Raw genomic sequence first — 16,631 nt, 5'->3', positions numbered from 1 at the left:
GATGTGATACAGAGACAATATGGTTAATTACTTCCTCATTTTGAATTATTTTGAAGTTACAGATATTTTACCGAATTGTGTCCAGAGGCACAATTGCGACATTTCTGTGGAATCTACATAAATAAACTAACGGGAACGTTGGTCATTTATCTAATAATTCGGAGCATAGGATCCTCGAGCGTTGGCAGCTGTGCATCAAGTCAACATCGAAATCGTTTGATGACAGACGGAGACAATATTGTTAATTTCTTCTTCATGTTGAATTATAATATTTTGAAGTTACAGAGATATTTTACCGGATTGTGTCCAGAGGTACAATTGCGTCATTTCTGTGGAATCTACATAAATAAACTAACAGTAGCGTTGGCTAGTTGCCTGACGATTAGGCGCATAAAATCCTCGAATGTTCGTAAATGTGGATCATTTCGTATCGAAACGGTAAGTGAACTGTTTGATACTACATTAAGTACCATCTTCTTCCCTGTTTTGACTTATCTTGGAACCAAGTTAGCAAAAAATGGTAGCCGATTGGGACCAGAGGTACGGCCGGGAAATTTTTTGCTGAACCCACAAAAAAGAAGCTAATGGAACAGAATCGACCAATTTGACTTCCCGTCGATCCCGCAATTGGATACTGTACCGTACACGGTAAAAGAACACTCGGTCCTCGGGTATCGCGTTCCACATGACCACATTGATCCGACGCTCAGGTGGGCGCTGTTATCTACTCCCCCGGACTACGTCCCGGTCGTTATCACATACCAGTCGACCGTTATCGAAAGTATTTCAGCTATCGCGGCGTGTTTGTCAACGGTGCACCCGCCTCCATCCGACAAGTGTTCTGATTAGCTCTCCCCTCGGAAAGGAGTCTCGTGCACCTGTTCGGGCGTCCGTATAATCGGCGCGGATAGAGCAACAGAAGAGAAAGTGTGATCCGCACGGTCTACCAAACAACTATAACAAAGAAGACGGAGGCAAGAAAGAGGCCTGAAAAATCGCGAGGCACCGATGACCCCGACGGAATGCATAGAAAAGGGGAACCAGCCACTGGAAAATACCAACCACCTTGCAGGGCAACGAGCACCATACGGAAGATCCTCTATGAGCCCATGGCTGTAGAGCCATGATTAGGCTCGTGCAACAATCCCCTTCGAACGTCGGTCGTTCATCACTGCAGCTACTCACTAGATCGGCAGATCAATCAGACCCGCGCGCGTTCTCCAAAGGTGCAATCATCCACTGAAGGTAGCACCGGGTAGCGAGTGTGCAGTGTTAACGCTTTCGCAGCTACTGAAGCTTCCTCATCACTCTTCGGCATCGACCCACAAGGGCCAACAACACCAGGTAGAGTAGTAGATGCACTGCACAGAATTCCCGTAGTCCCGCGCGCGCGTCAGTAGCAGCGAAAGTGTTAAAGAGGTACACCCGTTCCCGAATGCCGAAACAACATGATCATAGGTGTATACAGCACGAGGTCGCGGACGCTCGGTTGAACACACTCGCGCGGCTGTTTAAAGCCTACCTGTATCTCTATACCCTGGTTCGGTTAGGTGCTGGAATCGCCAACACAGAAACAGAACATAACAGAACAGAACCGTACACGCGGATGGACCTCGCGCACACGCGCGCGTATACACACCTTGTACGCACGTGTTCTTGGCAGCTGCGGCCGGAGGGTAACGGGGATTACGCGTGCCGGCCTCGATCAGCTAGCCACTGCTCGCGGACACCCGCGGGCCGCTTCCTTTATCCTTGGTTTCCGGAGAAAACGGTGGCTGAAGCGATGGCTTCAACGACGGTCGCGCGGATGCGTTCCGTTTCCTCTTGCACGCACGGTCTATGTTTATGTGTGTGAGTGTGTGTGTACGCACGTGTGCTGTTGACAGTGGCTCTGTGTGTCAGTGTATGTATATATGTATACACATGTGACTGTGATTGTATGTCGAGAGTGAGCATGCACGGGTTGATGGGCGCTATCGTCGCTTGAGGTAGTGTGTGGCTCGTGAGCGCGTGGGTGGCGGCGACGACGTACCGCCGCGGCCTCGGTCTGTCGGATCGGACGCGCGTCGACGCTGATTACGGCGAGAGAACGTGATAGCAAACGAGGAACGGTAACACGCAGCTCGGTGTGCCAGCGGAGACTGCCGGGTTCCCCTCGGTCTCACCGAGTGCTGGCCGGTATAGTGGAAAGATATATAGAACGGCTCGTAACGTGTGTATACACCGCTGCTGGATTCTGAACGGTCTCGGGCATGGAGGGGTTGGTCGGAGGAAACGAAGTCGGCGGGTACGCGCGCGGATCCGGAGAGGGAGGAAAATCGAGCGAGCGAGCGAGAGAGAGAGAGAGAGTGAGCGCGCGAGCGAGTGAGAAGGAGAAGGAGGAGAGGAAGAGGGGAGGCAACGTGAGAATCCCGCGAGGGGAAGAGTTACTGATAACAGAGAGCTAGAGGGTGCGCGAGGCGAGGGGTGGGTTGCACGCTCTAGGCTCTGTGACGTAACCCGAGTCATCCTGGATGTACAATGCGCGGCACGGAAGGGAGTGGAGGGAGAACCGAGTCGTGTGGTGGGCTTGAGCGCCGGGGTGGGGAGAGTGCAAGGGCGAAGTGGTGGGGGAACGGTGAACGGGAAGAGGGGAGGATGGTGGTCATTAGTGCTACTGGGACACGGAAGCGAATCCTCGCTACCCTCCCGACCCTCTCTACGGGCCGTTTCGCGACCCGGTACCGGTAACCACCCACTCTTTCCCACCTCTTTCGCTCTCTCTTTCTCCCAGTTTCTTCTCTTTCTTACCGCGGCCGCCACGCTTCTCGTTCTTGCTCGCTGCACGACGCCTCTTCCTCCTCGCGCTTCCCCATCCACGAAGAGAAAGAGAGAGAGTGAGAGAGTGCACGTAACAAGCGGCCCGGGGGTGCGCCTGCACTCTGCAGCTGCACGCCACAACCCCTGTCCCGAGCCGAGAGCTACGAGTCGGCTACGAGAGCACGCGGCGCGATTAGGCCGCGCTCGCGACCTCGTCCTTGCCTGTCAGCCAAGATCGGGGCCGTTCCGTTCCCTCGCTCGCTTGCTTGCTTGCTAGCTAGATAGCTTGCGAGTGAGTCGCGCGGCTTTCTTTGAACACGACGCCAACACCAAGGGATGGAATACGTTGACCCTCTCAACGGACCACCCCCGACTTGCTCTCTACCGAGAGCCTGGAACAACCGAGATAAAATCGCCTGCGATACCTTCCACACCTGCCAAAGCACCTTTCAAGCCGGCTGTTTACTCGGCCGGGAGAGCTCGCTTGCTCAGACAGGGAAATTACGACACCACCAGCTTTCAATGTCAAGTTCTGCGGTGTTTTGGACGGGACACTCTTTGAGACCTTGACTGGTGGCGGAAAATTTCAAGCCTGGGTATCCATTTGTGAGCGTTGCCGTTTTCTGTGCGATTCTGAATGTAGGCTAATTAGCTCGCTGAAATATTAGTCGACCTTTCAGCTAACCCTCTTGTAACACGATATAACGAAAATATGGTTTCGAGATGTAACACGGTGCAAAGATTGGTTGTTCCGAAAGGAACGATGCTGAAACTCAAGATTGAATCTTGCTCCGAGTTGAGCGTCTCTCGAGAACGATGGTAGACGACGCAGCATCGGGCGTTTCGAATCCACCCGGTGCATTAAGATGCTCGTAAGTAAATCCCGAGCGGTATATATTTCCAAGCGGGGCTGGGATCGATAGGAAGCACAGGGATTTAAAGGCCCGTAATTGATTTCCTGCCGTGGGTCGGCAGCTCGCAGGAATTCCATTCTGCAGGCAGCCCTTTACCCTTTCACGGAGCTCTTTGATCAGCCCACGCATGCTGCTGGGCGTGGCGAGAAATCATTCCGTGACCGAGAAAACCTGGAAGATTCTCGTCGAAGGTCAAACGATCATTCGTGGCCGTCGCCGAGGGTAGAGATCGCATCTCTCCGTCTCTCCCTTTCTGCCGGATAGCAATATTGATCAACCGTTGCAGCGGCCGAACTTTGACATTTGCGGCGTTATTGTCGAACAAGCTGCGACCAATTGACGGAAAACGGTACGTATTCCGGCGAATTCATTCGCGTACACTCCCAACCAATGCGTCCGGTGACCTTTCACACTGTGAAACACAGTTCGTGTCAGTAAACAGGGGATAATGTCGTTTCGCAATCACATCCTCTCTCCAAATGAATGGTTTCCTTAGGAGGATGTATAGGACCCTGTACAATGAAGTATAAAACCGTAATCGAAGCTTTTCCCTTCAAATATTCACTTCTTATTGCTTATACTTCATTGATTTTTGCTAGTATTTTGAAAATCACATTAAATTGCGGGAAAGCATAGAATTTATACTTTGTCCATTCTGTTGAAAATAAAACAATAAAATCAAGCTGGTAGTTTGTATTCTACAATTACCATTTTGTTGAAGATAACGGAAATGTAAGAGATTAACTGGGAAGAAATATAAAGTACATGATCCATAATCTATTATAAAGTTTTGAAATTGCTGCAATATAAGGGTAGGAAATTATTTTATATTATTGAGTAGAAGATAATCTCCTCGAACGAAGCTTTTCATATTCGAACTTCATGTACAAGTTCGTTTGATCGTGTAATTTTAGTTGGTCACAGACACAGATGTAATAATTTTCCAAGCTGCTAACAATTATTCTCATTTTTGTCTTGCTCGATGCTCACTTGAATTCCATAAAGCGTACCCAATTACAAAGGGATTGAAATCATCCGAATTGTACCCGAAGGGTTGATTTGTAGTCGGTGTGCACAGAGGAATTCGAATTTTCTGTTGCAGTGGAAAAATGGCTTGCAGGACGTGTTGTTTTTCTCGGAGGGTCTATCGTGCCCGTCAACACCGACTCGATATAGCCATTAAGCCGATGTCGAACGAGTCGTCAGCGGTTCGAAGTGCTTGGGTCAAGGTTTCGATATTGTCGCGCTCGGACGCCTTTCTCTGCTCAAGGTAACTCTTGCCGCTAGCAACAGATTCAGCCTGATCCGCTGGCTTCCGCGTATTGACATCGAGCATTCAGCGGCCGCGTCCGTAATTCTATAATTAAGCGCGGCTTTAATTGGGGTTCACTGAACGAATCTAGAACACGGCCACTTGTCGTTCTTTCGCGCCTCTCCACGGATACTTTCCTGTGTTCTCGAGGGGTGAATAGGGTTCGAGGACGCTTCACGTGGTTTCCGGGGGAATCGATGGTGGACGATCGAGATTTATTTCGCGAGATACGAGAGCTGAAATCGCGAAAGCCCGGTCTCGGTGACGCACGCACCGGTTCGATGACTTTCTCGGGCTTTAGATCGTTCGGATAGGGGAGAAGGTCGATAAACTTTCCTCTTCCCCGTCATTACACTTTTTTAGGAGACTGTTTCGTGCGACCTTGTGGTCCCACGAGTCTCTTTGGAACCTTCATTTCTGAAGTCGACTGTTGGATCGCTGGTTAAACCAGAAATTGTTACGAAACTTCGATGATCGATACGGGATAAAAAATGTACGAAATAAATCAAACACGTAACATGTACAGGTTGGTCCACCTAAATGTAGCCACTTAAATGTCTCCTTTATTTTTGATGACATGACAAATGTTTTTCATGCAAGGTGAATGCTTCGTATATGTTATTTTTTTCTGAAGGTCTTTTTTCCGCAGTTCTCCAGGTGATCGATATCTTTTTTCTGGTAAATCTATAGTTTTTTTTCCTTGCACATATTCTAGTTGACATTAAAAGGCATTGTCTAAAACGATCGATGACAGATTGTAATGATCATTCGCTGGAAGACAGAGTTCACTTCAAGGTTATGTTATTAATATCTCTGAATATATTTTAATGTCAACTAGAATATATGCAAGGGAAAAAATACATATTCACAAGAAAAACAATATGTATTTAATTTAGCATTCCAGCTAGGCAGCTATTCAGTGGAACAACGCTGTTTGGATAATAGAGGTTCCACAAAATATCGTGAATTAAACGAGTAAATATGATCCGAATCCTGTCGTGTTTGGTATCATCTTAATCAGAGAAGTGTCATGAATATGTTGCTGACAGTTTCGTTACAGAAATAATTAAAAACAAAATGGTTCGCTCGATTAATGAATAGTGTTTCGTCGGTACATTCTACATTTGACGCTAACAAATGTAGTAAAAGGTGAAACAATTGCATTGTCCTTGGAAAATTCGATTTTGACCAACTTTTCGAGAAAACGTGTCGACGTGTCGTCGATTAAGCGAAGCGGAACGTCTTATTGTTAGACGGCTTGCGGTACATCGTGTACACCGTTCCAGTAGAACGCGCGTAGTCGCAGGTGCGTACGACACTCGCGTGACATCGTGCCGCTTGTTCACGGACAAGCCGAGCGAGAAAGAGAGGGAGGAACAAAGAGAGAGACAGAGAGACGGAGAGAGAGAGTGTTGCCGATGGAATGTGCAGTTTAATTGAAACACGCTCGGCTAATATACATACGATTATACGGCGGGTGAGGTGGATGCGTGCGTGCCGGTCTCCGTTTTAAGGCTCGCAGGCGAATCTCGCGTGCGATAATAAGAGCAGTTGAAGCGGCGCGGCGGCTAACACGCGTGAAAATTCATAATGTACTCTGTTAATCGTATGCTAAACAGCCGCCGCCTGCGATTTGCCAAGCTGTCGCGCGCCGGGGAACCGAGGAATGATTTAACCGGCTGTATTTTTGCGTTCGCGTTTCCTGCATCGACCAGGCTCGCTCGTGACCGAAGACATTTCATGGAAACCTTTCTGTGTTCACATGTGTTTCCAGCTGACTGCCCCCACCCCCCGATCGAACCAGAATTTACATTTCTTTTTTTTATCATTCTACATTTGTAGTTCTTTATTGCTACATCGTTTTTATCGAGCCGCTACTGATTCGTATCGGTGGTTTATTTTCTTCTTGGCGACAGCGGTGGATTTTTCCGAATTCTACAAACAAGAATAATGAACACGTTCATTTGAAATCTTTTGACTATCAATTTTTCAGAAATATTATAAGTTTTGGACAAATTTACCTACCAATAACAGGACATTGTAACTTGATTTCTGGAAAACTGTGTCAAACTGACACGAGGGACTGTGAGGGTTCAAATCAACTAGCATATATATGCAAGGAGAATAGAAAACAAAAATAAAAACATTTGTTATGTCATCAAAAATGAAGGAGATATTTAGGTGACTACATTTAGGTGGGCCACCCTGTATTGCGAATTTGAATTTGAGGTTGCATTGGAGTTTGGATTTAAATTTAAAATCGAGCTTGAATTTCAGCTTCACATTTGAATTGTGAATTTCCGCTATTCGATTTGAATTCGACTTGGCGCTAAGATTCAAACACAACCGTGAAGACCAATTTGCGGGAGAATCCAAAGATGAGTCGGTTTCATTTCGGTTTCGAATTTCACCGTAGAATCATCCGGCTGAAATATTTTCCCGCGGCGGATCGATCCGCAGCAGAAACGAGCGATTCGAGGCGCGGCTTGCTCCGACATTCGTCGGATATTAATCCCAGCGGCGAATAAACTCCTTATCACGGGACCGTGTATTTAATTCCCATCCGTGATGTACACGGCGCATAAATCGTCGGTCTTGTCGGGAGCAAGTTAATTCTCGCCCCGAAATTTCCTGGCGGCGCGGCGCGCGGCGCACTTAATCGATATTCGGGAACGCCGTGACACGGATTCCGTGCGCCGGACGTTTCCTAACGCAATTACTTACGCCTGCTCTGCGGATCGGGATGAAAAAAGACGCTCTCGCTGCGACTTTGCAAAGAGCTTCCTCAGCTATAATAGACACGGCTCGCTTTCGTAAGATCGTGTCGACCTATTTTCTATTTCCCGCTGATCCGTCCCGTTCCGCACCGAAAGAAACTTTCGATCGCGGCCGGTTTCATTCAAGTGCGAGCAACAAAGAACCACCATTATTCGAAAACTGCCGAATCTGTAATTTTCTGCTCGGTCTGGCCCGCAACGTGCCCCATATACTATCCAAATTGAATTTCTTTATACAGCGCGCGCGCTCCGCTCAGATGCTATTTCATACATTTTCCTCTATCAACTCCCACTCCACGACGTCATCTTTTCTAGACTTCCAACGTGTTTCCCAACACCCCTTTTACCATGTTTCCTTGTAGAATTTATTTCGCTTCGTGGAAAGATTACAGCAGCAGGAAAATGTGGTATATTCTAGACGTAACCAGGTTTTGATTAAACGTCAATTTTTCTCGTTTGCTCTTTCTCGTAACGATTACCAGGTGAAATCATTTGAATTTCAGATAGGGTAACTGCACCAGTGAATGAACATTTAAGAAATTGTTCAGGAAGATATTTTATTTAAAAAAAAATATGTGAATTAAAGGAATCTCATATATGCCAAATGGCTTCTTATACTTGCTTTGTCAAAAATAAATGAACACAAATAAAATGAAATTATTATTATTTTTCTTTATTAAACGTTAGATAAAAAATATAAAAAATACCAGTCAATGAACACTATATTCTAGTACCAATATATTCATACTATATTCTTTCTATTGTATCAATAGGAATACAGCTACGAAAAAGAGTCATATGTATATTCCATTGGCCCAAGAGTCATTATCGCTAGTATGCCGTGCGGCTTAAAATTTGTTGAAATATACAAAAGCGTTCATTTACTGGTGCCCGTTTATTCACTGGTGCAGTTACCCTATAACTGGATATAAAATGCCAAAGCGTAGTTTTCTTCTTCCGCAGTATTTTAGACTCTACAAACAATCTATCATGAACATTCTTAATTATTTTTCAATATTTTCATCAGCGAGGGTTGTGTCAGGTCTGAATCGACACGAACAGAGTGATCAACCATTTTCCCCTGGAACGTTTGTCGCCTGAACGAACGGTGTTCCATAAACCAGGTCGAAAGGCAAGCCAGGATCGCAGGTATGGGAAATTGGTGTGCACAGTCCGCGGGGTTGTACCAGGCGTTTACATACACCGGCATCCTGGCGCATGATCCCTGCAGGAAGATATAAGCTCCTTTCGAGCTCGGTGGGAGCCGCTCGCTTCCGGCACAGGGACTCTCATCGCGGCTCGATTTCCTAGCTCGTTGTTCCTGTACGTTGCTGTTAGGATTCGCCGGGACGCCTTTACGGCTCCCGATAAGCGGTCTCCGACCGTCGAGTTTCGAAACTCGTTCCCGTCATGGCGACGGCCGCGCATTCGAGAGCAATCGTATTGGGCGTATTCGACGATGCAGCCATCTGAACTGACCCACCCCTGGGCTTCGGCCCGGTCCACACGCCCCATGTCGGAATCGATAAAACTCATTCGGAATTATGCGGAACCGGTCACCGGACGGAGAATAAACGCTTTGCCGCCGATTTTAACCAGTTACCAAGTCCTCGGACGACTATGTACCACTCCTACACGCCCGTTTTATGCGTTCCCGATCGATGTTTTGTTCGATGGACTTCATCTTTCGTCTCTGACCGAACCGGGGATGCTCTGCTCGTCTACGATATGGCCGTTGGATGCTCCTGTCGCAGTGACACTCCATTCGCCTCGGCGAAATTTCCATCGCTCTTGGTTGAGCGGTTGTTTATCTATTCGTGCTTGAAAATTCGGCCACGTTTAGTGTTGCAGTACGGCGCAAATTGCAATACGGCGATTTCTTATGAAACAAAATAATATTGTATCCGATTTCGCGTGGATTTTGCGCCTTAAGCAAGCCAGCCGATTTGTTGGAGGCCGACAGGGCGTGCAGCCGGCTTGGAATACCGCGTAACTTGGCAACAATCTTCCCGCGGCGCTCCATCAAGCTCCATCGAGCGCCGTCACGCCGGTGACAAACCATTCGTCAAAGTTATGACACTCTAACAGCGCGGAATCAATTATTCGCGGGCGACCGGCGAATCCTGGGAGCAGCGTGAGCGGGCTTACGCTCGCCCGCGCATCGCCCGCGCCACCAAAACAAGTTTCAATATCGTCGAAACAGAAAACTGAATTATTTTAGCTGGGTCGCAGATTTGCATTTTAACCGGCCGACATCCTGGAAATTTCGCCCGGGCATCCCTTCGAACGATCCCCGGCCTTTTCCACCCACGCCCCCGCTTCGGGCTCCCACCCCCATGACCTCGATTATCATGCGTACGAACGGGGACAGCGAGAGCGAGAAAAAAAAAGCTATAGTTAGAGAGAAAGAGAGAGGGAGAGAGACGAAAGAGGGGAAGAAGAGCGCGGCCACGTGAATCACGATCGAACAGGAAACAGTTATCGATTCGTGCGAGCGTGGACAAGAGAGCCGGAACGATTCCGCTTTTATTGCCGCTCCATCTCGTTGCCTTCTCCCGCGCTTTGCCAGCTTTGTTCCTCCCGTTTCGCGGGGATTCGTCATGAATTCTGATCGACGTCGTGTCGACCGGAATTCGCCAGGAAATCGGAGAACCGAGGAGACAATTTCGGTACGGTCGACGCGCGACGGCCCGCGGCTAATGCGGTTAATTGGATGAGAGATCCTGCCGCAGGATCTTCGCAGAATGTTTCCAAACAGCACTGGACTGCTCTTCTCCTTTCATAGACGTCGCTTGTTAAGTATGAAACTTGACAAATGTGTTCGAAATTTGTGTTTTACTTGTCAAGTTTCATACTTAACGACCTTATAGTAATAACTGCGAACTAATTTCCACATAATATGTACTTATAACAAGGTCTACATAGAAGGATTCGGCTTTGTAATCATACGTTAATTCGACCTGCACAAATAAATATAAGACAAAGGATAATATTAAGGACTTTCTAGGAGAATAACCAAATTTGTGTTGCTCTAAAAGAAAGACGTTATAATTGACATATGGTGTATATACAATATTTACAAATATACAAAATGATTGATTAATTACCTAAAAGAAAGAGAAACGACAATTAAAGTCTATTCTCCACAATTCCTCCTAGGTCTACTATTTTATTTTATTTTATTTTATTTTATTTGTCACTTTAGTCTTTTCACACGTGTTCACTTACGTCACCTCATCATGTTTTGATCTCACTCGTTGAGCATCGATATACAGGGTGTCCCAAAACCCCTTCGACTCCGGGAAATGGGAGGTTCCTTAGGTCATTTGAAGCAACATTTTCCTTTGCACCAATGTCAGCCGGGGCTTTGTTTAGGAGTTATTAACGAAAAACACGGACCAATCAGAGCGCGATCTAGACGCGCGATGGCACGTTCAGCCCGGCGAGCCGGGAGACGAGCGTGGTGTAACGCCGCGATGCCGTAACGAACAAGAGTTTCTCGAGATTATGTGAATCTTCCCCGATTTGGATGAGCTTTGGATATGTTGTCAAGACCATGATTCTGAACAACATTTCCCTTTACAGTTTTTGTCGGCCGGCTTTAGTTTACGACATACATAATTGTAAAAACTTGTCATTGTAAATCGATCGATGTACTATCTTTTACCCGATTTGGATGAGCTTTGGATATGTTGTCAAGACCATGATTCTGAACAACATTACCCTTTACAGTTCTTGTCGGTCGGAAGAAATTTACTTGTCAATTCATATGGGTGGATCTCTTTACCCGACTTACGGCAACGTTATCCGAACGAGGGAAGAAGCAGAAACTGATTGTATTAAAAACTCACTTATTCAGCCGTAAATCCATTTGCTGCTTCGAAATGTGTGTCGCTGGGTCACTCGGTGACGAACTGCACAGATGTCTTCAGGTATACGACAGTACCGAAAGCTAAGGGACGTACGGCCAGGTCGACGAACTGCACAGCCGGTGGTAGAAGGCCTAAGGGATGCGCGGTCAAGTCGACGATCCAGAATTTCACTTTCACTTTCGATTCGATAAATAATTCGTATGTTTATTTCACACAGATGCCTTGAAATTTTTCCACACTCACAATCACTGTTCACATTTGTCAACACATAGTTATGCACTAATAATAATTGCCATATCCCTTGTCCTGCTGCACAAATTACAACAATCAGGTAATGCAATCACTAGACTGCGGATTTCATGCATTTGTAGCAAACATGAGTAGGTGCATTTTAAGACACTAGGGAGATTAAAATAATTTCAAAACACCAATGTATTATTTTCAACTTCTTAAAATGATCACAATCAAATATCTGTCTGGCTCCTGTCCCTTGTAATAGCGGCAGCCAACTTTCATTTTACATAAAGATCCGCAGTCTAGTGATTAGATTAAATAATCGTTTAATTAGTTTAAGCAATTATTATTAGTGCATAACTATGTGTTGACAAATATGAACAGTGATTGTGAGTGTGGAAAAATTTCAAGGCATCTGTGTGAAATAAACATACGAATTATTTATCGATTCGAAAATGAAAGTGAAATTCTGGATCGTCGACTTGACCGCGCATCCTTTAGGCCTTCTACCACCGGCTGTGCACTTCGTCGACCTGGCCGTACGTCCCTTAGCTTTCGGTACTGTCGTATACCTGAAGACATCTGTGCAGTTCGTCACCGAGTGACCCAGCGACACACATTTCGAAGCAGCAAATGGATTTACGGCTGAATAAGTGAGTTTTTAATACAATCAGTTTCTGCTTCTTCCCTCGTTCGGGTAACGTTGCCGTAAGTCGGGTAAAGAGATCCACCCATATAAATTGACAAGTAAATTTCTTCCGACCGACAAGAACTGTAAAGGGTAATGTTGTTCAGAATCATGGTCTTGACAACATATCCAAAGCTCATCCAAATCGGGTAAAAGATAGTACATCGATCGATTTACAATGACAAGTTTTTACAATTATGTATGTCGTAAACTAAAGCCGGCCGACAAAAACTGTAAAGGGAAATGTTGTTCAGAATCATGGTCTTGACAACATATCCAAAGCTCATCCAAATCGGGGAAGATTCACATAATCTCGAGAAACTCTTGTTCGTTACGGCATCGCGGCGTTACACCACGCTCGTCTCCCGGCGCGCCGGGCTGAACGTGCCATCGCGCGTCTAGATCGCGCTCTGATTGGTCCGTGTTTTTCGTTAATAACTCCTAAACAAAGCCCCGGCTGACATTGGTGCAAAGGAAAATGTTGCTTCAAATGACCTAAGGAACCTCCCATTTCCCGGAGTCGAAGGGGTTTTGGGACACCCTGTATATCGATTAGAGGGCGCGCTGGGCTAATGAAGCGCGGCTGATTTGATTTAAAGAAAGTATCCTTTCTTTACATAAATAAATTCAAAAAAGAAAAAAGGACTGAGTCAGTCATCTCACATCGTTCCTTCGTGTTGTTCATTTCCGAGATTGAACAAGTAACCTTTTACAATTGATCGCAAACGATAACTTACCTGCACAATATCCAGAGGTCTCTAATTTTATTAGTATGATTGCTACTTGTATCCCACCGAGCCTCAAATTTGTGTAACCGTGAAGAGGCGAGAATTTTCCCCGCGAAAGTTTCGCTCTTAAATTTAGCGAAACGATCCGCGCGCGCGCGCATTCGTAAGAAGGAGAAATATCTCCCCGGCTAATTACCTGGAAATCGTTAATTGGCACCGGAAACCGCCGGTGGCTTAAAGTCAGCCGGAAGTTAGTTATGTTAAAGGGAGCCGGTGAACCGCGAGGAAGTTAAGTAAAGTAGAATTTAATGTCCTGAAAAGGTTGAAGCAGCGGCCGGAACGGGGCACCGGTGTCCGGGTTCGACTTTTCTTTCTCCGCCCCGACGTCCTCGCAGCCCACGTTTTCTATTATTAAATCGCCAGATAAAAGAATCCTGCTTCTCCCTGTAACCGTATCCCGGGGACACCAACGGAGCGGACCTTCGAACAAAGCGGAAATAAAAATAAGAACTTCGCTGACGCGGACCTGCGCCGAAACTTCTTGAATTTTCTTTACTGTTCGCCCTGATCGACCAAACTCTAAATCCTCCGGATAGAAGGGATGATATTCAAGTAAATTATTTGTTTTGCCAAGAAGCATCTTCTGTCTTCAAACGGTATAATATTAAATCACTCTTTCAGCCTTTGTAGAGGGTCCCTTTTGTTCTTCGAGTGGCTACCGGTGCGATTTCTTCTTCGTAATATTCTATTACTCAAACATTCACGGAACTTTGTTATTTAAAACCGTGTTTATCATTGTACAATTTGCAACATGAGACAGTTAATCGTTTGCAACAAGAGGAATAAATTATTGTTCAAGTTCAAGGTTTGTTCAGTACTCAATCGGAAACGTATGCATCATACAGAAACGCACAACGCGTCCGTCATCGTAAAATGAAATCGATTATTATTACTAGAAAAAGGATTTATTTATGAATAAATTGGCGAAAATTGGTGAAATATAAAACAGTGAAAGTTTAGAAAATCTACGAAGAGATTAAGTGAATTTTCTCAATTTCATCGCTTATAAAATAATATATGTCCATAAATAAATGTATTCAATAAATCCCTTTTTTCTTATTCTCCACGATCTGTATAATCGTAAATTAAGGAATCTGGATCCGCCATTTTGTCGGGCGCGTACTTCCAGTGTGAGTCGTCATTCTGAAAGTTTCTCGAACACAAATGCACCAATTTGACGAGTCAGAGTAAACGGTTCGTTAATACGTCGTGTGAAAACACGGGACAAGGGGGCGAAGCAGTGGACGAAAGTTTTCATTGGGGCTAAGTATCGGTCCCCATTGAAAATCACACCCGGTGCTCATCCCTTAGAATAAACGTGTGCCGGTTTATCGCGAGGAGTCGTCGCAGCATACCGTTCTTATCCGCCCCCGTAGCCTCGCAAGCCGGCACGGCGCGGCGCGGCACCGTTCGCAAACAAACGATACTCTTTCCGGCCGGCGGAACACGGCAGATTCGCGCGTTTGAAAAAGAATCGTCCCCCTCGTAACAAGAGCTTAATCTCCGTAACTTTTCTCTCTCTCGAAAGCCGCGGGAGGAGAGCGTCCGGTTTATACGTTCCGGCGCCATTGTACCCGGACGACACAGGCAACCGGGCCGGATTACGCTTCCTTTCCGGTCGAATATTGTGATAAAACTGCCGCTGAAAAAGCGCAATGGTTCGGAACAATTTAACGCCTCGGGAGCCACGCCGTTCCCGTGCGGAAACCCTCCGGTCGGAAAGACTATGTTCCTTTTAACGCGGTGGGTCGAGATCACGTAACATGATTCTTTCTGTTTGTTAGCCTGTTAGCGGAGAATTTTCCTCTGGATACGATGCGCGATAAAAACGAAACCGGGCTCTGTCAATTTACTGGATCCGTAAAAGCCCGTTCAGACACGGCGGAAACCACGCGTTTTCGATCACGCGGATCTTATTTACATTAGCGTCTTCGTATTCGTTCACACGTGTCCGCAAGGTCGAACAATCGAATACAAAAATCGGCCGTGTCTGACGGGCTCTAAAACCGCCGTCCTATCTCGAAAGAAATCGAATGCGTTCGCAAGGAAACTGACGGAGTCCGGCATCCTTTTGATGACATCACGTGTACGAGCAGTTCCGAACAGAGACGGCCGATTTTTCCGACAAAATACTTTTCACCAGGGACGCAGAAAAGCTTGCCGCTTCATCAGCGAGCGCGTGGGAGTCGCAGTCTAATACTGACCTACAAAGAAGCCGGCACCTGTTCACGCGTCAGCCGGCCGAAAAACAAAGGCGTCGTCAGCGTTGTGGAGCGTAGAGCCCGACTAAAGTGAAAAAATAATGATCCAAAACACTATTCCTCACCATTAATACGCGCGTCGGTCGACGAGAGAGGCGAGCACGGGCTCGGGGTGGAAAACCGTCCAGCCCTATTAGCGCGCGTATCCTTTCAGGGGTGCAGACCGCGACGGTGACGACAGTAGCCAACAAAACAAGCGAAAATAATAAAAGAAAGGGGGCGGGAGGGTGGAAAGGTAAAGGGGGAGAAGAGAGAGAGAGAAAGAGAGGTGTAGAGGGGCGAGGAAACAAGTCCTTCTCTTTAACAAAGCCCGGTCTCTTCGCTTGTTTACCACCCTCCCTGAGAGCGACCTGGCAAAAGTCGAGCTCGTGGGACAATCACGATCGATGTACGCTACCCCCGCGGCACCCCCACCCTCTCTTCCGTCATTCTCGTACCCCCGACGGTATTTTTCTCCGCGGCCAACCCCCTTCAACCCCCGACGAGCACCGCGCCACCATGCTGCCACGGCTCGTGACCCAATTCCCGATAGTAGACGGCCGTGCTATCTACATATCGTGCGAGCATCCCCCTCCGGCGCTGCAAGGGGTGCGCGCACCACGGATTCACAGGGGCGTTTTCTCCTGTCTCCTCTGTCTTCCCTCTCCCTCTCTCTCTCGCTCTTCCCCTCTCTCTCTCTCTTTCTAGCTTTCTATCCACGCCCGGATACCAAGGGAACGTGAGGAGAGGCGCGAAAGAATCCCTGCTCGCGTATTCGTGCGGGCGAAGGGAAGTTTTGTTAACACGTCGACTGCCACGCGAATTTTTTCGCATCCCTTACAAGTTCCGTTTGTTCCACTCGTTTCAGAGACATGTGCTGCTAATAGTAATTATCAGCTACGCTCTGAGAGACTTTGTGTTCGACGTTGTTTCTATGCTCTTTCTTTCAGCTAAGACATTTTTCAGTCTCAGAAATAGTCGCATAATATGAAGAAGTTTATGCTTCA

The 16,631-nt window shown here is 46.8% G+C and overlaps 2 protein-coding genes across 8 annotated transcripts in view; one reads left to right on the top strand and one right to left on the bottom strand.

Moving 5' to 3' along the window:
- LOC143210500 (uncharacterized) overlaps window positions 1-1,779 on the bottom strand; it is a 151,006-nt gene extending 149,227 nt beyond the window's left edge. The window contains exon 1 of one of the 3 annotated variants that reach the window (XM_076427401.1): window positions 1,640-1,779. The gene's annotated coding sequence lies outside the window, so the exon portion shown is untranslated. Of the gene's footprint in view, window positions 1-1,062; window positions 1,158-1,522 lie in introns of those variants that run through there. The other 2 variants (XM_076427407.1, XM_076427415.1) reach the window with 2 other exon arrangements.
- LOC143210554 (uncharacterized) overlaps window positions 1-16,631 on the top strand; it is a 66,668-nt gene that overhangs the window by 14,162 nt on the left and 35,875 nt on the right. The window contains exons 2-5 of one of the 5 annotated variants that reach the window (XR_013009282.1): window positions 57-438; window positions 508-710; window positions 791-4,062; window positions 4,816-11,099. Coding sequence is in view for 1 of the 5 variants with exons in the window: in XM_076427510.1 (XP_076283625.1) it covers window positions 57-438; window positions 508-585 (460 nt within the window). In the remaining 4 variants the exon portion in view is untranslated. Of the gene's footprint in view, window positions 1-56; window positions 439-507; window positions 4,063-4,815; window positions 11,100-16,631 lie in introns of those variants that run through there. The other 4 variants (XR_013009285.1, XR_013009281.1, XR_013009284.1 and 1 more) reach the window with 4 other exon arrangements.

The sequence above is a fragment of the Lasioglossum baleicum genome, chromosome 1 (assembly GCF_051020765.1).
Source record: "Lasioglossum baleicum chromosome 1, iyLasBale1, whole genome shotgun sequence".
NCBI lineage: Eukaryota > Metazoa > Arthropoda > Insecta > Hymenoptera > Halictidae > Lasioglossum > Lasioglossum baleicum.
This window is presented reverse-complemented; position numbering and strand designations above follow the sequence as displayed.